General features: G+C 48.7%; 1 protein-coding gene across 21 annotated transcripts in view; it reads right to left on the reverse strand.

The window, feature by feature from the left end:
- MBNL1 (muscleblind like splicing regulator 1) overlaps positions 1-25,408 on the reverse strand; it is a 108,473-nt gene that overhangs the window by 13,932 nt on the left and 69,133 nt on the right. For 14 of the 21 annotated variants that reach the window (XM_049803841.1, XM_049803862.1, XM_049803843.1 and 11 more), the window contains 5 exons: positions 16,755-16,925; positions 10,598-10,798; positions 3,266-3,523; positions 2,126-2,179; positions 1,061-1,214 (listed from right to left, as the gene is read on the reverse strand). In XM_049803841.1, coding sequence (XP_049659798.1) covers positions 1,061-1,214; positions 2,126-2,179; positions 3,266-3,523; positions 10,598-10,798; positions 16,755-16,925 — 838 coding nt within the window. Of the gene's footprint in view, positions 1-1,060; positions 1,215-2,125; positions 2,180-3,265; positions 3,524-9,579; positions 9,919-10,597; positions 10,799-16,754; positions 16,926-18,668; positions 18,915-25,408 lie in introns of those variants that run through there. The other 7 variants (XM_049803852.1, XM_049803846.1, XM_049803847.1 and 4 more) reach the window with 5 other exon arrangements.

The raw sequence follows: 25,408 nt of genomic DNA on the forward strand, positions 1-25,408 counted from the left end.
TTCCTGGGAACATACTTGCCAAAAATGTTTAGGATAAAATCCTTAATTTTTTTTTGGTAAAGATTGAATAGCTGCGTTTTCTCCCCTCCCCTCAACTAGTCTGCATTACAAAGGGCTGTCCTCACAGACTACTTCCAATTTTTTGAGCACAGATCTATCCGACATCCTCTCCATACCTCCTAGAATGATAGTGCTGTTTTAATGTGGGTTCATATGTAAAAAGTAACTCAGCTGTGTTAATATAGGCATGAATTCACGACATACTACATATGTAATTATTCATGAAGTGCTGTTGCAGAACCAAAACACATATTCCAACTTTAAGCCCCATCACTTGTCCTCTGAAGGGATTTCTGCTTATGTAAATAGTACAGGCATCAATTCTTCAGCAATTACATACACTAGGAGAAGTGTAGATTTGATCACTCTTGAATAAGAACAAGGGCACCTTTGTTCTGCTTAGTCCAAAATCAGCCCTGAGGCTTTAGCGGTAGAGGCCTGAACCTTGATTTCTTGTGTAGGTTCATGACTAGCCTATCTGCAAGACTGCCTGCTTGTGCCTTTTATGATCGCTGCACTGTAATTAAAATCAAAACCTCCAAGTGTGTGGCTCAGAACAACTGTTGCTAAGCTCATGAAGGCAAAGGGGTCTTACAGCAAAGAGAAACAAATACAACAGCTTAAGAGATGTGTAACAAAGAGAAGTTAATCGAGGGAGAGAGGAACGAGAGAGAAGATTTCAAATTCTGATTCGGGATGACAGAGCGTGACACCGGTTTTTATATTAGACTGGAAAACACCCACCCAGCTTCCGAGAGAAGCAGAGAGAAGCCAGCCTTCCCGCAGCCAGCACCTCCTCTGCCCGCGGCTCGCCAGGATCGCAGCGCCGCAGGCTGGAGAGAGGCTGCCTGCGCCTGGCAGCAGCCGCCCCGGCACCAGCGGCCGCCGCGCAAATACCTCTACGCATTCGCTGCCAGGAACAAACGGTTATTTCCTAGTGTACGCCTTCCAGAATTCCCCCTTCTCCCTCCCCAGAAAAAGGCAAACGAGAAGCACTTACCTGGTGGGAGAAAGGCTGTATGCTGCTGTAACTGCATGTTGGCAAGAGCTTGCTGGTATTGGAAAATACCAGTATTAAAGACTGCGGTGGCACCATTGGTTTTTTCAAGCGCAGGCCTCTTTGGTAATGGGGGAAGTACAGCTTGAGGAATTCCCTGAATGGTGGATGGGTATAAAAATAAAGTCCAGTAAAAAAAAGAAAAAAAAAAAAAAGGGGGTGGGGTGGGGTGAGGTGTGGAGGAGGACGGGAGGGAGGGAGAAGAAAAGGAAAGAGAGAAAGGAAAAAAGAAAAATCAGTAGAGGGCAAAAAAACCAGGCAGCACCATGTTTATCCATGAGCAAGCAAGCAGCATAGCAGACTTAACTACCAAATAAAAGGCGAGGTAAAAGCTTTACAAGGGAGCACTATTTTAGCCTACCATTACAGCGGCACAGGTAACGTGTCGGAGCCGTACGTTATAGGAACCGGCGTAAATATTACGCTACCGTAAAGCTTCAGGGTTTCAATCAGGAGCGAGGCTATCGGGGTAGGGGGAAGCAGCACTGCTAGCTCCATGAGGATCAACACGTAGAAGCAATGTTAATAGTCACCGTCCGGAGCGGATGGCAGGGCCGCTGGCGCCAACCCACTCCCCGGGCCCCAGCGCCTGCCCGGGCATGCAGAGCGCGCGCCGCATGCCGGCACCCCCGGGCTGCCTCCGCGCCGCAGCGCCGCGAAGCCATGCCAACGCACCCTGCGCCCGCGGCCGGCCCTGCGCCGCGGCCGCCCGCACGGCACCCTTGGGGAGGGGAGGGGACGGGAGGGAAGGGAAGGGAAGGGAGGGAAGGGGATGGGAGGGAACGGGATGGGATGGGATGGGATGGGAAGGGAGGGGAGGGGGCCGGCGGGGCGCGGGGGCGGCGGGGTCCTGCTCCGGAGCCTGGCCCAGCCCGGCCCGGCCGCCCCCGCGCCCCTTGCCGGGGATGGGGAAGGGGGAACCGGGATATTCCGTGTCTACACATTAACCCCAAACTCGACTCTACGATACAGCTACATGCCAAGCTAAAAGGTGAAAGGTCATAGTACCAGGTCAAAGGTTGCCTCGAGGGGTCGCTTCAGTGATTTGACAGCCGACTGAGTCTTAATTAGCAGGCAGCGAGCACATGATGGCAATGGCCAGTGGGGTCAAGCGCATTAACATAAACAGCAAGCAGAGGTGCATCATGGGGGCAGCAGTGCATTTGGGTAGGTGAGAAAAAACAAATAAAAACAAATCACCGGATGCCGTGTACAACGGTAACAAGACTAGGCATGCACGGGGGGCCGGCGGGCGGCCCCCGCGCGGGCGGGGCAGGGCGGGGCAGGGCAGGCAGGGCGGCGACCGCGGGCTGCCTCCCGCCCCGGACCCCCTCCCGAGGGCAGGCCCGCGGGAGGCTACGCCGGCGCGGAAACCGGGCTCCCCGCAACCGGCCACCGGCTCACCGCCCGTGCTGCGGCCGGCGGCGGAGCGCCTCCGGGAGCCCGCGGCTACCGCCTCGCACCGCCGGCACTGCCGCTCCCGCTCCTCCTGGCCGCCGCGCCCCGGCGTGCCCGCTGTGCTCCTCTTCCCACACCCCCACAGGGCTCGGCACAGACGGGACAATATGGCATCGCAGCCCCCTCGGGGGGCCGTCCTCTCCTCGCCAGGAAGCCAGTTCCTGAGCAGTTCCAGATCTGGCTGCTACAACTACGAGGTTTGCTCTAGTGCCCTGCGAGAGCTGCCGACAGCCCTCGGCGGGGGGACGGGGGAGGTGGGCTACAGATAGCGATAACACAGTCGGATCGACTTCAAACTAAGTCTCTACAAATACGGACTTACGGTAACTGAAATACGGGTTTATCTATCTGTGCAACTAGATAGATACACATCTACCCACACACAAACATACAATAAACTATATATACATATATGCACACACACGTACAGACACGCACATATGTATGCACACATATATGTACATATAGATACTCTGTACGTCAGCAGGCAAAATTAGTGAAACACCTCAACAGTCTGAAACTACTTCAGAGCAGATCTGGCACCACATGCTGAGAAAGCTCATTGCACCGTGGAGTGACTGGGATCCCCGAGCACACGCACACGCACCCCCCTCCAGCAAGAACAGCTAACACATCAATTATTGTCTCTCGTCAACATACTTCTATTCCAGAGGTGTTTTCCAAACTCACCATGGCAGCTGCAGTCGCTGCTGCCTGGGCAGCTGCAGCTTGGTTAACCTGGTACTGGGCAGCCTTGATCTTGGCTTGCAGGTGTGCGGGAGGGTGAAAATATTTGCACTTTTCCCGTGAGCATCTCCCTTTGATGTAATCCATGCAGACGGTGACTGTGTTGTCGTTGGTGTCGATCATCGCGCTGTCGGCGGGGTGAGCAAACCGGCAGTCGTTCTCTCCCCTGTTGCAGTTGCCACGCTGGTACTCTCGACATACCTGCGACACCAGGAAAAGAAAGTCACTTAATTTGGGTGACGGGTGCTGCGGGCACGGCTCGGAGCGCAGTGGGGATTTCTGAACGTCTGCGAGAGCGCCGCGAGGACGGGTACCCGGCCCCAGGTGGAGCACAGCGGTGCTGGGACGGTGGGCTCGGCTCCCTGGCAGCAGGGACCTGGCTTCGCTACGGCCACTCCTGATGTCAAAGAGCATCAAACCCCCCAGGATCAAGAGCCAAGCACACAGCAGGTTTTATTTTGCCTCCTGCTTAGCCGCCCACAGGACTCTTTCTGTTTTCTGAAGAAATGTGCTATGGCTAGCTCTCGGAGATCACCCCGAGCACCGCGCTGCTTGGACGTGGTCGTGCTCCGCTGTGATCTGCCCATGTCCGTGTTAGCAACACTCGATGCATTAATTAAGGTGACTGGCCGGAGGTGCCGGGAGGATGACTGCGTGGCTGCCCCGCGCAGCCCCACCGGACAGGTGCTTCACGTCCATGCCAGGGAGCGAGCTGCACGCATCGGACGTGCAGCACCGCACCGGCTCCCACGATCCGGGCGTCTGCCACGAGAGGGCAACCCGAAACCCGCAGTGGCGGTGGCTGCCTCTCCTGGGCTGCCCGGCATTGCCCTGCGGATCAGCAGAAGGTGGGACGTGTTGGGAAAGAGCGGAGGCTGCAGCCAGAGCAGTCGTTGGTCCCGCTGTCACGCCGCTGTCCCACGACAGCAGCCGAACGAAGCTGAAGGAATCAGAAATTGCACGAAGAAACCCGCCTGGCTGGAGGGCATCCCCCTGCAGCATCCTTGCTGCTGGTACGTGGGCTCCAGCCCGGGTCCGAGCCGGCACAGACCCCACCCGGACCTCCAGCCCCCACCGGCGGTGCAGACACTAACTTCATCACCAGTACGACAAATATCGGCTCCCTCTTCACACACCTTGCAAACCCTGTATTTAAAAAAATGACGTGTGTTCTTTTCACGGTCAGCTCTTCGCAAACCGCAAACAAAAATGCGTTTGTCATTTTAGTTTTCCACAGGCTATAGGAAACAGAAAGGGACAAAAGGAACCAAGCTTGTATAAAAATAAAACCACTTTAGTAGATGGAATTTCCTTTTAAAGGTGGGTGCCCATGAGCTTGGATCATCAGTATTTCCTCAAGGACCTTGGCTCTGATCCCTGCAACAAACCAAATTTGGTTGTTATTTGGTTTCCATCCATGCTAGTGCTCTAGCTGCCTTTTAACCCCTGTGCTGCTTCAAGTACCAGCTGCCCATCATCTAAGACTTATGAAATGACATCCCCGAAGGACAAGAGCTATGCCATTTGAGAACCCTGTTTCACAGGAAACACCCATTTGTCCAGGGTCATTCCAGCATGACCCTATCTATAGTCTTTTTCCATGCGGTGACAAAGACTCTGGATGTGTATTTGTAGCAGAGCCAAATGAGCCAGTTCAGGCACCTCCATTGCTCTCCTTCATCCCCGTGACCCTACTGCTCGCAGCTTGGTGCTTGCAGAACTGTTTCTGCAGCAGACATGAAACAGATGGGGAAAATTCCTCAGCTGGAAAATAACTGCTTGCCTTCCAGGTAATTCTGCAACCGGATCCCTTCCCTGGTCTGGTCCCCACGCAGTGATGCGGACCACTCTGCCAGCTAGCACAACAGAGGGAGCGACCAGGGAAGGAGGTGGCACCTGTTTAAGCCATCAAAAAACCACAAGTTGTCTTCTGGTTTATGTTCCAAGCTAGCACCATCCCTGCTCACAGGACACCCCTGGTCTCTCTCCCCGCTCACTCTCAAGCATACACCAAAGGGAGCTGGCACGTCACTGCTTCTCCAAGAGAGCTGTGCTGGGTTGGTCAGCCCCACCGCCTGCGTTACGGCTTGCTCTCTTTCATCTAGGAATACTATCTGGGTCATGAACCAGGTAGCATCTTCTACTCAAACACAGGCCTCTCAAATAGACAAAAATGGGTAATTTCCTTTGATTATTTGTTTGCAGTCTAGGAGTAAACTGAAGTCTTTTCCTCTGAAGATAAAGAAAAGGATGCAACTAATGTCATTTGACTGTCTTCACTCTTTGTCTTATATTGCTGATCCACAAAACTGAGGTCTCAAAACCACTCCACATATAAGCAAGAGCTACTCCATTATTAACACAAAGATGGTATATACAAACTCATATATAAGTGTATATATATAACAGTATCTATATACACAGAGAGAGAAAGAAAATGCATCCATAGATAAGCTAATTTTATCATAGTTAAAAACCAAAGAAGGATGAACAGAAAACTGAAATAGTTAGGGGGATAATCTTTGGCATGTCCGGAGCAAATTTTCACAGAGCTGTCATGCAGTAGCTGAGATAAGGCAATGAATGGCTCCCTCTCAGGGCTCCTTAACAGATCTCTGAACGATGGTTTTACAGCAGTCAGACACAAACCATAATACTGCTAGTCCTCTTAATCAGTGTGACCAGCAATGGGTTTTCAACCACTGTTATGGTAACCAAGAATGTTTCAAGTTCTTGCTTACTTAAAAGCAAACATTGAAAATGGTGTTATTTTTTTTTTGCCATGGGCATGCAGCAATGTATCACTCATCTGCTTGAGTAAAGAAAGGCACAGAAGCATGATACGTTGCCTGGTCTTTCAGATCTGGAGAGCTTTGATTTAGTTATTTATTAATAGCCCTGTAATTAGTATCATAATTTTCAACTCAGTATTTTAAGAAACATAAATAAAAGAGGCACCTGTATGTCTCTAGCCTTTCTGCAAAAATTCTGAGTTAGTGCTGCAATATTACTTATTCCTTGTAATTCACTTAATTTGTTCTAACTTTGGGCTGAGTTTATTTTGATCACCCTGCTGGGATTCAAGTTGCCCACCCTGGTGGGGAGACAACCGCCGCATCACCTCAGCTACAGCAGAGGTCCCACGCTGCTCACCCAAAAGCTGGGCAGAGGTTTAGCTGGAGGAAGATGGGCAGCAGAGCTGAGATCCCTGCCCTCCTGTGAGCAAGTCACACCTCCCGTCTCCTTCTCTGCTCTGACGAGAATTTATCAAAATGGGTATACTGTTATCTAGTGCATCCTGAACGTTTAAACAAACAGCACCACTAGGTCAGATTTCCTGATTACCCAAGATCTGAAAATCTCCGAGAACTTCTAAGCTGCTGCTTTCTGGCACAAAAATGGTATATATGAAACAAGCAGGAAACAGCAGCTTGGTTGTGGTCATCCTTGACTCTCAAATACTTCTAATAGAAAATGATGGCATTCAAACTGAAACACATGCATTTTAAATAAAACAGTTAGGCAATTCCTTTCTCTCTCACTTCCCTGTCCTTCTTGCTTCTCTTCTAGTTCACTGGAAGAGCCACACTTTTGTTCAAGGTATTTCTGGCAGGAGAGGAGCGTGAGGAAAGCTGTAGGAAAAGCCTCAACCCATGAAATTTCCACCCTGAGATCCAGATTCCTTACAGGAGTAGCTGAACGCACTGGACACCCAAACATCTGCATGCTATCTGTACAGGCGGCACGGTCCAAATACATATGAAATCAATCCTACTGCTAGTAACAGTCACTGACCTTATCTTACGAATATTCATATTAATTCAGGAGATCAGGCACACTGCCTGACAGACTTGCGTTGTCTGCCCGCTTTCCTTAAAATCCCAGGTATATGCAACGAGAGCTTTTAGCTGTGGACAGTCTGATTCAGTATCCCAGAACACGTGTGCTAACTTAATTAATGCCAGAGTATATCAGTCTTGAAAATAAGTATTCAAAATTCTAAGCAGAACAAATCATATTCCAAGATTAGATGCTAACATCATAGTAGTTATTTTTCTCAAGGACAGTTCATTCCAAGGGAGAGCAAGCTAAGCCTTATAAAGCTCTCTTATCATGTCATAACAAATGACAATACCGACAGCAATAAGCTCACTTAAAGAGCAGGTAGACACACGCCGTCTTCTCTGAGAGGTAACGACCAGACCATGCAAAATCTTTCAAATCAGTTCTACATTTCTGTAATCTATAAAGTACATTAAAATATTCTGCTGTTCATAAAAATGATGTGCTTATTTGGTATTTCTATACTAAATTTAGATACTCCAGGTTAAACAACCAATACACTGGAAAGCACTAGCAATTTATCTTCTCCCTTACATATTTCACTATTTAAACTGCATTTGCCGAAGGGAAAAAAGGAGGAGGAAAAGACAGCCCCTCCCCGCAACAGATACTAATTTTGTAAGACAGCAGCCCCGAGTGTAATTGCAGAGTCAGTGGGTCAACCTGGATGTGCTCTTGATCCCAGTCAAAATAAAAAGCAAAACTTAAACAGCTTAAAGGGTAGAAGAAGCTGGATTTCTTTCAAGTGATCTACATGGTGCAATGGTTAGAGCAGAGCCAAGGGAAGGGCCCAGTTAGGGAGGCAGGGCTGGGACAGTCCGCCTCCAAGGACAAGGACATCTCCCAAGAGCAGAGCCCACTGAGATAAAAGCAATTACAGCAGAGAAGGCTGCTGGGTGCCGATGAGCTGGGACGCGCTAGTCAACTGGGGAATGTGGCTGAGAAGTAAGCGCCCTGCTCGACCGCGTTCTGGCTGTGAGCCGAGCCCACAGGAGGGCTGGTGCTGCCGGGGGCTCTCACCGGCGCGGGGTGCTGTTCCGCGGCAGCTCAGCCAGCGCGCAGGGACCTGGCCGGCTCCCGCACCACCAGTGTTTCCTGCGGCAAACAAAGTCTGCTTCCAGTGGAATCCCTGCACAGTACCACTTCACCAGGAAAGGTGACAAAAGAGGCACTCCTCTAAGTCTCAGCACTTACTTTCAGGCATTTCCAACTTGGCCATCAGCTTCCTTTCCATACAAGTTCAAAGCAAAATCACTCACTCTTTTTTAAAGTTCTACAGACTTCAGATGTTTTTGCTGGCTTTTCCTAATTGATAAAAATGGTTTTTACTGCAGACTGTGCCCCTGGGTGTTTTGTGAGAGTAACACTCTCACAACTCCCTCTTGTGCAGAGGAGTTTGGCTCAGCAGTGTATCACTTCTCTAAATAGCGATATAAAGAGAATGCAAGCATCCGGAGGACCAAATCCTGCATGCTGAAGTCCCAAATTTCATTAGCTCCCTGTGTGCTTTGGTCACAGTCTGCTGGCAAGCACAAGCTCTGCCCCAGAGGCACCACACGAAGAGGTGCCCCTGCACAGCCCCTCTCGGGCTCCCACAGACATACGTGCTTCCCTGGCCATGGGCAGAGCTGGTGCTCGGGGACTTTGGGTACGTCCTGCCCCTCCTTACAAACAGAAAGCTTTTGAGCCCACATGTCCCCAACACCACCGACCAGCGCCATGGCCTCTACATGGGTGGAAGCACAATCAAACACAACAGCTGACCTTGGTGCTGTGACCCAAAGGGCTCCCCGCCATCGGCATCCTCCTCTCAGTACTGATTTCCAAATCTAGTGTGATTTATTTATGAGTTTACCTAATTGCATTTTGGTTTTAATCCACCTCTGGATTTTGTTTTAATCCATCATAAAACAGAGTCCTCAAAGGAAGAACATCCCTTGGTGATTCCAAACGGCCACCCATGCGCCAGCTCTCAGCTCGGTGTGGCTGCATCTCCTGTAACCTGACCATGCTTTGGGGAACGCTTTCCTCGGAGAAAACATCTCTAAAAAGGGAAGTGATGTGATCCCGCAGAAGGGGAACCTATGGTGACGTGAGCTCTCAGAATAGTGACAGCAGCAGCAGGAAACACTAACTGCCAGATGACCCTCCACAATCCTCCCAGCTTGCAGCCTTCTGAGCAGCAGCTTGTCAGTCAGAAATACAACTAAGAAAAAGGAATTAATTCCCCTTGTAAGGATAATTAATCCCTGTTAATGCAGATGCATGGGCAGAAAGAAAAGCATTACAATTACAACGGGCAGCATTTAAAAATAGACCTCCTTCTCGCTCCTCCCATCATGCCCCCTGAGTTCAGGGACCACATCCAAGAGCAAAACAACCCATCCACCCCCGCAGGCCCCAAGCCTTCATACCCTCCCCACGCAGAGGAGATGTCGCAGTACCAGGATCTCTGAGACCTGCCACTGCACTGACGCTACAGGAACGCTGGTGCTGAGCACGGGGAATGGGCTGAGGGCAGAGCAGGAGGGCTGGAGCTGCAGGGACAGGTCACAGCTCGGCTCTCTCCACCACCGACCAAAGCTGCCGCCGGCTGCTGCACGGCACTGGAGAGGGAGAACACCAGCAGCCATGCTACAGGGAGAGCCGACCCCTCGCAAAGCGGTGCGTTCCCTAACACACTGCCGTGTCCGACAGACCAACGGGGTGACGGCGGATCACCCCGCCTGCTCAGCCTCTCCCATCGGTGCCTTTTAACCCCCAGACCTGACCAGGGCTGTGCTCGCTGCCTGCGCTCGCTGGCACGCCCCAAGCACGTGGCAGCCGGCGGCAGGCTGCCGGCTCACCACCCGTGCTGCCGCAGTGCCGATAAGGTGGTGAAAACACTGTCGGGCCTTTCAGATAAGAAAGATTCAGGGCAAGGAGAGTACCAGCGAGAGAGCATTAACACTTGTCAGGTTTGTAGCAAGGATGATAAGCCGCGTGCGGGAGGCCGGCGGGGGAGCGCCGGCACCATCTGTCCAGAGCAAAAGTAATTGAGGCTGAAAGTCATCTTTTACCGAGACAGCTGAAGCTCTGCCCTTACACCCACCCCTGGTGCTCCGGTACCCATGGCCATGCACCCCCCACATGAACACCTTCTGGGCACACACTAACACAGTTTTGAGGCTCTCTTGCTGCTGCTATCGGCACTCCTAAAAGGGCTCAATATTTCCATTTCTTTGTGCAACGGAAGGTCAGAAGCAGAACCACAGGCATTAACTTACTGTATGATCACTCGGTAACCCCCCGTCCTTACCCATCACGAAGATACGACATTATCAGCTGAAGTGAAACCTGCATTATTTTCTTTCACAAGAAAAATATTTTATATCTAGGAGACACAATAAATGATACAACTTGTGAGACTAAGTTACACATATCAGCTCCTACCTCCAGCCTGTCTGTCCTCATTAGCTTTTGGGCAGCAGCGGCAGCAGCGGCAGGAACCGGGACACCGGGGTTCCCTGTCACCAGCATCGGGGCGGTGGGCAGGATCTCTGCTGGGACCAGGCCTGGGGAGACGGGCCCCAGGTAGGGATTGAAGGCGGCTGATGCGTTGGTGGCTAAGCTCGGTGCAACGGAAAACATCGGCTGCAATCAGAGAAAAGAAGAAGAAAGACGCTTTAAATATATATACTTGCCATGCCATCAGCATAGTGAGGTTTTGGCTATCATCTTGAGAACGATGGCAGTGAATTTCTGTTACTAATGGGAAAGAAGCATTTGTCGTGTTTGTAGAACATGAAGAACACCCGTGCAAATGTCGCACACAAGTGAGTCCATGAGGGCAGGCATCCCCTGCCAGCCTCTGCGGGTTCTCCTGCTCAAGCTTCCCCTGTGCGATTACAGCACATGGCAGCTCTTGGAGCAAACTCTCATTTGATCTGCACTTGAGCAATGCCAACATACACGAGCACTCCTCACAGCCACAGGAGAAAGTCTGAGGCTCTTGCAGGGACACATCCAAAACATGTACAACCATCCACTCTTGGGGAAAAAGGCATCTGTGCAAGAGCTCCAACACACCACACTCAACTTCAGACACAGATAAATACATTTCTGACTGTGATGACAGCCACTACTGGTTCAGAAATTTCAGAGGTTTAATACAGGAACAAGACCAGACAACCATAATCATTTATTTTTACAAAATTAAACAGGCTGTCCACACAGATATTCAGAAAGAAATACACTGCATCAAGTATACGCTTTATTTAGCCTAAAACATTAAGCCAGAGAAAGAGAGAGAGAACATGCAGATACTGGGGTTTTTGTTTGTTTGCTTGATAAAAAAAAGAGTCAGACGCCCTTGCAGGCTCTCACATGTTGTGAAGATAATTGGATGTAGAAGACCAAATAATGCTGTAAGACCAAATGCGGAGCTGTTACACTGCAGTAAAGATTAAACAACTCTTCTGCCCCACGTAATGCAAAGGCACCACGCTACCAGTGTAATTGCCAAATAAAATCTAGGCTGGAGTGTTTATCTTTAGTATCTAAATAAAGTAGTTACTCAAGGCATTTAGACTTTTCTTCCAAACTAATTCTTAGAGGGAAAAACAAGCACAGGGTTAATGCAACTCTTTTTCTCTGTTTCATATCTGTTTAAGCCAGACAGCATATAACACCACATGTTTTTGTATTCCTGAGGAAATGACTGAACCGTTTGGAAGCAAGGAACAAGTCCATTTGAAACACTGGACAAAAACACATGCAGAGAGTACTGAAGAAAAAAGACTGAAAGTTGCATAAATGGGAATAATTTCTTTAATGTCTCTTCATTAATGGTTCTTCATCCATGTGAAGGAAAAACAAATGGGCAAATTTTACAGGAAATAAAGTATTACTCTTAAATACACTATTAATTAACTGCACTTTTAATTACTGTGTTATCAGCTATGTAATTATGAACATTAAAAATAAAACTATGAACCAGTCTGTTAGTGAGTAACTTAAGAGATATCAATGTTTGATTTCAGCCCAATATACCCACTGCACAGCAAATAAAAGACTACCTCATTTATTTTCTGCCGAGATAATTTTATACTAATATAAATATCCTGTGGCCTTTAGACCACCACGAAATAATAGCATATTTTATCAGAGCCACTTCATATTATTCTGAAACTCGCAGGTATTTTGCAATGTGCTGTACACATGTAAATTAGGAGATAAAAACCTGTACCACAGTCGTATTAGCCCAGACTACTGTTGCTGGCAAAAAGAGACCATGAAGCGGTGAAACCTGGGCAGCACACAACCACTTCTCGGTAGCAGGGTCTGCCAGGGCACAAAGCCACCCAAACACTCCTGCACCCAGAAAAACTTTCTGGCGATACAGTGGCCTCAGAGGACACGCGGCACAAACTGGATCTCCCAGGGACCATCCCAGCCGCCCCAGCACTGACCCACGGCTTGGGCGGCTGTGGGACGGGGAGGAGCGGGACTCTGCCGTGAGGGTCACCCCAAGCACGGCCCTGCCTGTAACTGCAAACTGGTCAGAACTGGGACCTCGATGCCAGGCAGGAGAGGAGAGACGTGGGGGGAGCTCCAGGTCAGTCCGAGCTGCTGGGCTCATCTCTGCTGGTTACTGTTCACTTGTTTTCCAGCAAGCTTTCACTTCCCCATCTCTAGAAGCAGAGGTAGTTATTTCTCTATCACTGTGACCAAACCATGCAACTACTTACTGGCCTTGCAGTTTGGGCGCTACTATGCTGTGCACTGTGCAAAACAGCTAAAAAAAAAAGAAAAAAGCAGTTCCTGTAGATCAGCAGAAAGAACAGAGGTGAAGGAGGACACAGCCTTGGATGCAGCTCTGTGCTGCCAGATGCCCCATAATCCACATCATCTCTACTGAATAATTCTGCTCTAAAAATGCCTGTGCACATCCCCTGTGAACCTCACCAGCAGGTCCGATCTCCACGGGTCTGCCTTTCAGAGGCACTGCTCGCTAGCGGGGTCTATCGATTAGGAAGGAGATGCAGGGGCACCTTTGGAAATCGGCCTCTGCAGTGCAGGGGAGCCGAGCCACAGCTCCTCCCCAGACAGACAGACAGACAGACAGACGGCTTTCTGCCAGCGCTCCAGCTCACCAGCCCTGAAGGACCATCTGCCCACAGGGAAGGAGCTGGACTCATTTAACGCATCTTTAACAGTCACCTACTGAGCACCTACCGTGCCAAGGAAAGCCCAGGAGTGTACCACATACACAGAGAGAAACACTGACAGCCTACAGCCGCTCGTGAATTACGAACATGCCTGCAGGAGGTCTGGGACCTTGTTCTGCTGCAGATTCGCAGCTGCAGTGTGCAGCGGATCGCCTCTGGAGCGCCGGCACTCTGCAGAAGCTCATGCCCGACCACCAGCCCTGCCGTTCAGGTCTGCCCCATGTGCCTCTGGAGGCAAGGAACAGCCCCAGAATCTCCAGCCACCTTCACAGTCCATCTCCGCTCTTCTGGTCTCACATCTGCATCCTCCTGCTTCTATTTAGCATTTTTCACACTCTTCCACACTGGAAAAGGCAAATCCAGGGTCCGACATTGCTATTGTGAAGCAGCACAGCATCACCCACTGATGTGCTTGTACCAAACTGATGCGCTAGTACCAACTGATGTGCTAGGACCAAAGCCATAGTCTAGCTGAGCCCGACTCCCCCTAAACCGGTTTACAAGCAAGGAGGGCAGAACCGATCCGAGCAGGCAGAGCTCTTCCTCAGGATCTCAGTGCTTGCAGCCAGCAGGACACGCAATCCCCACTCACCATCTGAAATCCCCTCCCTCAAGTGCCAGCTAAAGACAGATAAAAGAGTGAACTAAAAAGGAAAGATGGGAAAAGTCCACAGACGTTACTTGCAACTACGATAATTAAAACATTTATCAAACAGAAATATGAGTGAAAGGATCCTACTGCTTTGCTTACAAAATTAGAGTCTGTCATTGTTAGTTCACTTACTTTTATTAAAGTATAGGGTAAAGATTTTTGTAAAACAAAAAAAACCTGCCTGAAGCATCATTAGATGGGATGATATAAATCGCTTGTTAGAACACCCTGAAGTAACTTCTGTTTCAACTGTGCTAAAAAATAAAGTAATTTTAAGGCCAAATTAGTAGGATGACATCCATTTGGAAACACTACTGCTGGGACAGCCAATGTGCCTTGCTATGAATCCTCATCTTGAATGAGACTGAATTCTGAAAATACACAGTCTGTAATGTTTGAACTCAAGCGATGTACACAGAAATTACCCAGGCAAGGGTAGAAGGTTTGTGCTGTACTTCAAAATACACTGACTTAAATTTTGCTCATTAGGGACAGTGTGAATGTAGCATAAAGGAGAATTTAAACTTGGTTTAATCCTCACACTAGTCTCTCTTTATATTAAAAAGGAATGTTATTCCAGAGGACTGCATTAGTATTTTTTTTCACGTTTACCCAAACATTGGTACGTGCCTACACACTGCTTTGTATAAACCAGACACAGCCATATTTGGTTAAAATTCATGAAACAAACAAACAAACAGGTTAACAGAGAAAAAAATATTTTAAGCACTGGTTCTTACTGTTGGCTGCATTTTGACTTAATCTTTCTCATAGTCCCAAATATGAATTTGCTGGCACTAACACTGCATCACTGTACTCAAATCAGGAAATAAAAATAAAATTGTGGCATGTGCACACGTCTGTTTTGAGCTGTTGAAATTGAAAAATCATTTGGAGGTTGTTCTGGAGTTAAAGCACGTAAAGCACAGCCTGCTTTTGAGCTGCCTGGCTGTACAGACACTTAATTTTGTTTCTGATCTGAAAGCCATCAGCAGCGGGCACCAGCCCACAGGCAGCCCCATCTCTCCTGCAAGACGGGAGTGAGGAGCAGGCTGCACAGTGCAGCGTCAGGGCATCCCCTGAAGCACTGCGGTGCCACAGCATTTGCTGTCTGTGCACTGACGCTGCCTCAGCTCATCTCCTTGCCTAGGTGACACAGACAATTTTATCTGAAGAAAAGCCAATCAAAAGAGAGAAAACAAAATGTGATATCTTCTCACGCTGTGCTAACAGGTACTAAAGTCAATTTGCTGTGACGATTGTACCACAACACCTTCTGCTTTTCTCCCCCACATACACTCTTTCTTGAAACAGCCGAGGCATAAAGCTCTATGAAAGAGTTACATTAACTGAATCAAATAAGAAGCTACAGAATATTTACTGGTATTCTGTAGACCCACAAAACGTGGGGCCAAATAACCATTTGGCATAAGTATGAGAGTCCTTTCTGCTGAGATGATTTTTCCTGAGGATTTAGCTATATTTTGAGGGGCATTAATTGCCACTATGTCTTTTGAAATAAAAGTTGAAGAACTCATCTAAAAGAATGAATATAGGTTTCCTAACAGAGGGTATCTAGAGGTAAATGAAACTCCCTAAATTCTACCTTTGCCAGCAAGAAAGGAATGAAAGAACAGTCAGAGAAGTGCTAATGCAGATATATTGATTTCATATATATTTTTCAACTTATTTTTCCCTTTGCTGCCATTTTACTCATTGAAAGAGAGAGCTTCAGCCAGGGGAGCATTGTTTGCATTTTTATGTAGAAGATACCAGCCTTGCTCATACATTAATCAGTGCTAGTCTCGCTCATACATTAATCAGTACCCTCTAATGTCTGAGCTAGAAATTTATATCAAAACGGTTCTGGGCCAAATTTATCCATAGGTTAGCTCAAATGGCCTCTCTGGATTGCATTAGAGACGGATCTGGCACAGGGTGTTCAGCTCCCAAATGCGTATGTGCATGGCAGGTTGATGCCAATCACCCTTACATTCGCTGAAACGAGGTATTACTGCAGAGCCAGAATCTCAGCCACGGCATTCAGCTTTGTGGAACACTGCACTGCGCTTACTTCCTAAGGTATAAGAGGAACAGATATGATGCAATATATGATCACATTTTACTGGGACCAGATGAGAGATTTCTGATAGATTCTCCTTCCCTCACCCCTTGTTTTTTTGCAGAAAGTACGATTATCTGCACTACTTCTTCCTGCTAACCCTGAGCTGTAGATCGAGCAGGTCAGACTGACATGCACCATATATCACTTGGGGCAAGCTTTCTGCTCTGCCTGACAATATGCTGTAAAAATCAAAGTCCAATTCCAGCAAGTAATTTCCTGAGAAGGTTCCCCTGAGTGAATGGAAAACATCCAGTGGGAATCTTCTCAAACCCAGGAATTTCCTAGAGCACGTGAAATTGCAAAGGAAACGTCTATTTACGAAAATCCCATGCGGATCACTTACTTTCTTAATTTTAAGAAAGAAGTTGCAAAAAATGAATTAAATTAGCAAAAGAATAACAAAATTAATTAAATTAACAGTATTACTGCAGGCAAGGGGAGAATTAAGCAGTACAAAGACATACAGACCAGCATTTCATTGTATTTGATTTCTGCACCAGTTACTGGCATTTGTGGGATTTTACAGGCATGTAAGCACACCTGCTAACTGACTTCTACTACAGCTCATTGTACTCATTGATCAAAGCCAAAAAGCGCACATACCACAGGCTGCAACGGGGCACCAGGCATCATGGCATTGGCAAGCTGCATCTGCTGGGCCAGCATGGCCATGTTCTTCTGCTGAATCAGGTTATTGCGTCCATTTATCTCCAGCTGTGTTTTTAAGTGTGGTGGTGGGTGAAGATATTTGCAGTTTTCCCTTGAACATCGACCCTGAAGAAGAGAATTGACACAATTGGCTTAGAAGCTATAGGCCTATCTTTGCTCCTTATGTCATCGGCTAAACCAAACACAACAGATGCTACAGACCTAGGAGGAACACCCTCGGCTACTTCTCTAGGCTATCACATACTGACCAGAGCAACTTGACAGTTCTAGTATCTGCTGCTTGCTTTACTTTTCTAAATTATGTATTTCTGCAGTACAACTCTAAAAAATAGTTTGTTTTAGAAGTTGCTGAAGGCGAGCAAACATCAGTTATTTTCAAAGTACAGCATCCCCATCTTCTATGAGCACATTTTTGCTCAGTGAAAGCTATGCCCATGGGGACTCGGAACGGCTCCCCTGCCCACAGACCTGCCTCCGGGAAGCAGGCGGCTGCAGAGCCAGAAACCCGGCAAAAGAAACCCAGCAAAAGAAACGTGGTCTCACTGCAGCAGCGAGCCTACAAAAGCTCACGTGCTACTCTGACAACGTTCAAGGCTCGCTTCTCTTTCTGCTGTGCAGGGGCACAAGAAGCCCTGAGCACACAGCAAGATGTGCGGTCGAAGTAGCATTATTACCAGGAAAGCAGCACCAGCTCTGTGCTTTCACTAGACCTGGAATACAGCATCTTTGACGAGGACCTCTTACATATGACGCATTTTTGTTGCAATTGTGTAAACCAAACAAGAAAATCAGAATTGACTTGTTTCTAAATTTTCCATTAAATTCAGATGTGGTAAACAACAAATTTCATGCACTGATTTTATTTGGATGAGAGCACATTCATCAATTTGACAACCATTGACATCAAGAAATAATAAAAAATAATTCGATGTACAATGTATATCCAAACCCTACTGTACCTCCTTGTTACCAAGTAAACCAGCTTCGCACATAAGACACCCTTGCTTGGTGAATTCTCGATGGGGTCTCTTGCTCTGGGAGGTCCCAGCTGGGAGGGGGGCAGCTGGGGTACAGGGAGCTGGGCATGAAGGTGACTTCTGAAAACTCGCCCCAAGTCCCCCCAGCTGTGGCTCCATTGTAAAAACCTCTAAAATTAAAGGCACAGCCAGAGTGCAGGGCACTGCTGCACGGCTGGTCAGGCATGGTGTGCGGCACAGGGAGGTCAGGGAAGAGACACCCCCTCTCCTGCAGAAGGGAATCCTCTCTTCTCATGGCTTTTCATGTGAGCTGTGATCTCGCGTGCCATGAGACTTCAGAAAATGCAAATTCATTAATATGGAAGCTTTACACGCTAACTGTTCTTTAAAATTGTAACACTGGAGCCCATACTTTCACTAAAGGGATGACAACGATAAAATAAAAAAAGAAAAGGAGAACTGAATCCTTTTCTGGAAAAAAACAGATTCCTTAAATTACATTTTTTTTCCTTTACTCATTCATCTTTGAAATAAATCCAAACAGGAACAATGACAAGGCAAAAGACAGCCTTAATTTAAGTAAGAAACCATTTTTATCAGGAAACAAATTCATTCAATATAGTTTGACCTTATACAGCAGTTTTGCTCAGAAAGTTAAAATGTATTCCTGTTATAAGATCTGCCAGAAATCTAATTTGTACGATGATTTTTGTCTCCCCTTAAGGCTGGGATAAATGGTTTGCTGCTGCCCCCCTCCCAACTCATCACTCCTGCTGGCAGTCCGAAGCTCTGAAACTCATTTTCATAGTTATTCAACTGACATCTGAGTGATCCTTGCATAGGAAGATATACCTGAAACAAAGAAAAATACCTGAAGTTTTGTGGATATCTTTAGGCTATACACCAAGATGACAGAAAGCCCCATGTATATGCACACCACTACTGTAATGAACGGCAAAGAAAGTTCATCTTTCCCAGCACCCGTTCATAATCCCCGAGCGCATTTCCTTGAATGAAATGCATTTTCCATTACACAATCCCGGAGACAACGCAGAGGAGCTGAGCGACCGCTGCCAGTCACAGCGGGAAGGCGCAGGCGAACAGAAGCCCCTGCGCTCGGCCGTGCCGTGCTCGCTGCCGCCTTGCTGGCCCTGGGCCGCGGGGCTGCAGACGTCAGCCCTCTCCTTTGCGGCAAGCGTCAGGGGGGTCCCGCAAGCCCTTCTGCGTGAGGCCTTTGCCTTCCCCTTACACAGCCCCGTGACGGGGCTTCTGCGGGCATTTGCTCCTTGGACTGAGGGGTGCCACGGGCTGTCCTCGGCAGAGCTGACGCACGGAAAGGACCACTGAAGTCACTTCCAAGAAAATCTCCCTAATAACGCAGCTCCAAATGTTGGAAAGCAATCAAGATAGGGGCCAGATAATGCACAGGAGCTAAAAGCACAACTATACTACAGATAAGACAGGCATGTGCAGCCTGAGAAAATATTTTTACAGGGGAATGGAGTTTCCTACTGCAAATAAGGATTAGGATAGTTCAGTAACAAACATTAACGATTCATAAGTAGGAAAGACGAACTGACGGTGGCAACAGGACTCGGTGTTTATGGAGTGTGAATTTTAGTCACTGTTCTACGAATTGAAACCGTGTTTTTGTATGTGTGCATACACATGTATACATGCACGCATATGTGCATATGCTGGTTGCTGTTCCACCCATGGGAGCTCCCGGGACATCTCCGGCACCGCGGGGCGCTGTCGGCAGGGCTGCACCCACCCGTGTCCGTGGGGACCAAAGCCAGCACCTGACAGCCCGGAGCAGCGGCCAGACCTGCGCAGGGGCCAGCGCAGCCTGGGGCAGGCCAGCCGGAATGACATCTGCCACCCGGCTTGTCCACACTGCACGCCTTCGCTGTGGGGAAAGCAGGCTTTCAGCCTGGGGGGATGCTTTCGGACAAAACGACCCTCAGTTCTCTCCTTTAATGCCTTACTGACAACACAGTTCGGGATTTAAGTCATTTTGCACAAATAAACCAACATCATTTCAGCACCCCCAAGCATTTCACAATTATATGAAATGGTAGGTAAAAGGCAGGCACTTTGGAACAGCTTTATTTATGTCAACTTTTCTCTTGATACTAAAACCTGTGTTAATTGTTGCTACCACTAAGTAACACAGGGCAAAATTGCACATTTACTAGCTGCCTGGAAGATGATATCTTACATTAGCACAGTGTAAAAATCAGACTTAATTACTGCTAAATGAGTAACATGAAACTACAACATGTGTTGCTGGAATCAGACAGGAGCAATTAACAAACCTGATTCTGAAAGGCAGATTAAACTCAATGTCCTTATTTCAGTGGTGGGGTTTAGGCTGCTCCGCACCTCTCCAGACTGGATCTGAAGTCTGGCAATACACGTTGGACATCATGACCGCTTAATGTACTTCATAGACTCAAATGCTTTAAGGCCAGAAGAAACCATTCCAGTGGTCTAATGCAACATCCTCTGGCTCCTTGGAAACAAGGAGCCCCCTCCGTTGTTTTCCCATCAAGGCCATCATTTCTATTTGCTTAGTAGCTAATCTTTAAGGAAGACAATTTAATCTTGAGTTAAAGACTACAAGAATATACCATGTCCCCAGGTAAAATATGCTTATGCTTAGTGATCATTAGCTACCATCAAAAAGTTTACACCTTTCTTGTTTGCATGTCGTTTTGGAGCCTACTGCAGTGTTTAACCTTCAATCTTTTTTAATTTTCAGATCTTAGCAAATTTTCCATAAGAAAAGCAGACTTCTCTGTTTGGGAACAGGGTTTCTTGCCTTTCTTTTATGCCATGGACCTTTAGAAATGGTCCACAGAGCGCTCAGGAGTCGGAAAACACGCTGAAAACCACTGTCAAAAATCTCGATCGAGAACATGGACTGCATTCACCTCCTTTATACTGTGAGCAAGTAGTTTCTTAATTAGTATTTCACTAGATTCTGGTAACTTTGGTCAACAGAGTTTCAGGCGGATTTTAATCACTGAATCTTTCCTGAATCCTTTGCTGTTTTTTCAATCACAAAAAAATGATTACTGTAAGCAAGTAAGTTCAGAGAAGTGGAAGTTGAGCATGCTGGCAGTGTCCTGAAATGCCTTACCAGCACACTGTTAGGGTTTTACCAGAATCCTGCTGGACTAAAAATTATTAAAAATGCTCCTGAGGCTCCTCAGGCACGCTCTTCAGCAGAGGCCTGCCGCAGATCTCCGGTCCCTCCAGACAAGAGGGACAAGGCCTCCGCCACGGGCAGAGCCAGCAGTGAAACTCGGGGTGGGCAGTGTGACACAAAGCGGGGGGGGGGGGGGGGACACCCACGCGGCGCTGTGATATTTGGGCAAAAAAAACCCCATTGCCGACAGGCCGCGTTTACTCCTGCGCCCAGGACTCCTGCCGCAAGAAAGCCGGCTCTCACTCACGCCGCAGCTGACGGCCGGAGCGGTGGCTCCCAGCCAGCAGCCATGAGGAGAAGAGGCCAGGCCGGTGCGACGGGAGGCAGGCGCGGACACGGACCCGCTGCGGTGCCCGAGGCCCACCGGTCCGAGCGAGCCGAGCTTTGTGGCCCTGCCGCGGCCTCGCCTGCCAGCCGCGCAGGGCAGCGCCAGCGCTCTCCCTGCACGTGTCCCCGCTAAGCAGCCCTGCTGTCACGGACCAGCACCCGTGGGTACCGCGCTCCCGACGGCGGCGGTGCTGCCGGAACGCGGCCCTGCGCGCCGCGGTCGGCCTTTGCGCACGCCCTGCTCGCCGACAGGCCCTGCGGGGCGAGGAGGACAAGGGCGAGCTCGGCCCGGCGTCCTCCCAGCAGGAATGCCGGAGCGGGAGGACGTGCGGGTCACTCTCACATGATGTTTTTCTCCAGCTATCGTATCAACAACGTTCAGGCAGAGAGCCCAGGCCGAACGAAACAGCCAGCCTGACTGTCATTGCATTGGGGCAGCGTGATGTCTGCAGTATTTTAAGCTGTCTAGCCTCGGCGAAAGCAGGTGATGGGGACTGGGATGGGGATGAGGAGTGGGTAGCACTCGCTTGCCCAGGGACCTGTGTGGGCCCTGGGAGGTGCCCCCCCCCCAATTCTAGGCTTGGGTCTGGCATTAGCCACCCCAAGGGAGCAGGGGGGTGAGGGTGCCGTTCTCTGCGGTAACGCCTCCTGCCTCGCTCTTCAAAGCTTCCCATACCCGTGTTTTTACAGTTCGCTGAGCCAAGCACATGGCAAGCACACGATGAGCTGGGGGGGGGAGCCGTGGGGGGTCCTGGCTGCCTCCTCATCACCCTTTGGGGAGGCAAGAGGGAGGGAGCTGGGAGGCCACGGGCCGAGCATCGCCCCGGGGGCTCTGTGCGTCCGTCTGCCCTCACTGCCTGCTGGATCAGGCTCACCTCTAAATACGTGCCTAATCTGAACGCCGTGCAAATGTCACGAAGCAGTGAGGGCTTGCAAGGGCTGTGCCAAGAAAAGACATTTGTTTGCAAGGTGATCTACCTGCGCGTTACCTTCTGCACCACTCCTCCTTCCAGCAGCATCTCCGAGAGCCCTTCTCACGCCAGTGTGTGATGCTGAGCTGGTGCAATTCCCGTGCCCCGAAGCAGGCAGCTGGGCCTGGCTGTGGGGACACACTACACCTCCACCCCAAAAATGCCCAGAGGTACTCATCTGCCACTCGCTCCCTGCCGCTCACAGGCAGGTCCCACACTCCGAGGGCTCTAGCAGACTTGCCACTGGCTTCGCAAGCACTCAGCACACACCGCTGCCTGCGCCAGCGCTGCCAGACGGCATCGGCACCCGCCAATGCTCCGGGGAAGCTGGGTTTGCATCCTGGCCAAAACCGCGGCATCCGGCTAAGTGAAAAAAGCCAAACAGGGAGCAGCTGCAAAGATGGCAACTGCAGAAGAATGGGAGCTGCCATGCTGCACGAGGAGCCGGCGCAGGGGTGGGCGATCCTGAATGACCACGGACACTGGGATGCTACACAGAAGCCACCAAATACGGCTTTTTGACCCTTGCACAGCTGCCTAAGAAATAAAAAATAATCCCCCAAACACATAGAGCACTGAATACCTTAAAAAATTGGTTATTGCTAATCTCGGGGGGGGGGGGGGGGGGGGGGGGGGGGGGGGAGGGGTTGAGCTACACACCAAACCCTGAAATCTAGATTTTTTTCCTGAAGATTACCACCTTTTTATAAAAACTGCTAGTCAGATTATTGTGCTGATGATGTTTTAGTTGGAAATATGAATTAATAAAATGTGTGTGTAGGAAAATATTTACTTTTTTTATTCATTTGTTGACAGAAAATGCCTGTTTTCTTTGAGTTTTCTATTTATTTCCCTAGACAGGTGGAAATGAGTAGTGCTGCCTCTCAGCATACACCCTGCCTTCTCTCAGTGCCAGACAACAGCACTTGCCTTTGTATTTGGGAAACCATTGCGACATGGAAAGCATGGAGTGAAGGCAGGGGAACCTTTCTGTGTTATGTTACCACTTCCCAAACACATGGAAATGTGGGGTTTTTACTTTATTTTTCAAATTCTCTTGCAGAAGAATAATTATTTATTGGGGCAGACACATTTTAGACATGCAGATTTCCATTTAAATTATTGGTAAAATACCAGGAAGAAGTATAATCTTTTTAGTGAACAGCAGCTACTACACAAACTTTTAAAGTCTTACTTGAAATACAGCGACAAGTACACATTTGCTTCTGCTCTCATTACAGAAGTAAATCTTCTAAACTTATGCTAGCTCTCCATTTTTGTCTTAGTTTTTAATATACAAATTTATCTCCTATTCTGTACATTTCACTTTCATTGCTCAAAAACACTGTAAAGAGCAGTCCGCTCTGGTGGCGGGATCAGGATGCCCTGGCCGCAGCCTGGACACGTGTGCCTGACCCCAGCAGTGTCAAGTCTCCTGTAATGCCTCATTGAGGTGCAGTGCTGAGTTAATCAAGGTCTGGCGATCAAGAGCCAGGTCAGGAGTTTTTCTTCCCATTGCCTTCAGGGGAGCAGGGACACGTACCTGTCCCCTGGGCGCCCTCCCACAGACTGCCAGAAACATCTCCCAGTTATGCAATTTGGTTTTATTCCCCACAAAGCAGGAGGCATTTCATGTGAATATTTGCAGAATTGTGGAAAAGAAAACATGGAAAACTCAGACAAAAAAGAAACTGTAGTCAATCCTGTCTTGGAAAAATCACCCCCCAAATTCTGCATTCTGAAAATACAGCGTAAGTATTTCTACAAGACTTTGATCATCTGACAAACGATGATGTTACACCTAGATATTTAAGACCTTCACATAGATGAGCAAAAAATGAGTCCATTTCTGTGAGGTCACTACCATGTTCTCCTCTACACCACCATGTTTCTGTGAAGTGCAGCACGTCCCGCTTTTCAGATCCCACACTAAATGTTAGAAATACATTGGAAATTCTTGTTCTCTGAAAATAATTCCCTTCCAGAAAATACCCTGATTGCATGTTTAATAATGAAAAGGTATTCTTGGGATTCACTTCTGAGATTGCAAACTCCTTCATCTGCTGCAGTTACGGCTTAGGCAATATGGGTACTAACAACTTTTACTTTTTCCTTGAGGGAATATTTAATGGAAATATCAGCAGAAGTCAATAGCTAATTAACAAGAAGATAATTTGAGCTTAGCGTGCTGCAGAGCCCTCTGTGCAACTGCTCTGCCGCCCAGCAGAGAAGCGTGACCCACCGGCAGCGCTGAGGCACGTAGCGCGGTGCTGCCACAGCTCCGATGCTCACCCACAGCCCCAGCACAGCCCACGGCTTTGGGCAAAATCCTCTGTGCCCTGCAAACAGTCTTTCAAAGGCCAGATGCGAGCCTTCCCCTCACCCACTGCAGCAGCAGAGATCACGGCAGCAACCTCACTGCTGACACCGGGTGGGTTTACAAATTAACGGTACCCAAGCTGCCTTTGTCCAACCATGCAATCTGCAAAGAAGACCTCGGGGTAGCATCGGGTCCAGCTTCTGCACCAGTGACCCTGGCATCTCCAGCATGCAGCTGCGGGTTTCTACCTCCGCTCCCGTATGGTGCATGAGAACCCTCAATCTCATGCACAGTCAGGCCAAAGTGCACACACTTTGTGGAAGTATCTGCACCAGGGTCTGAAAACCAGGTCCCTGACTTTGAGCAGTTGCTATTAGGCTTTCAAAGCTGTTTTAAGAACTTGCAAACATCCATGGCTTTCAGTACTCACAAACTTTAAACCAATTCAAATTCAAAACAATTACTTTCCAATACCTGTCTTTAGAAACACTGTCTAATCTGTCATGCAAAGGAAGAAGAGCAAAATCATCACCCTGGTGGACTTGGCTCCAGCCTACAACTTTCTTGGAAAGCACAGCCTGGTGATTTAATAAATAAGGTCTAATTAGCAAACTGCTCTCGCAAGGTCATTACTCCCCCCAGCACAACCCATCAGGACCCCACCTGCACGAGGGACCTGTGGGATCCCAGAGCAGCCCCCACGCAGGGGCACTGCCAAAGCCAGGACGCCCTGTCCTCAGAAACCCTGCACGCAGGCAACGGGAGGTTTTCCACACCGA

This window comes from Accipiter gentilis, chromosome 6, assembly GCF_929443795.1.
Source record: "Accipiter gentilis chromosome 6, bAccGen1.1, whole genome shotgun sequence".
Classification (NCBI taxonomy): Eukaryota; Metazoa; Chordata; class Aves; order Accipitriformes; family Accipitridae; genus Astur; species Astur gentilis.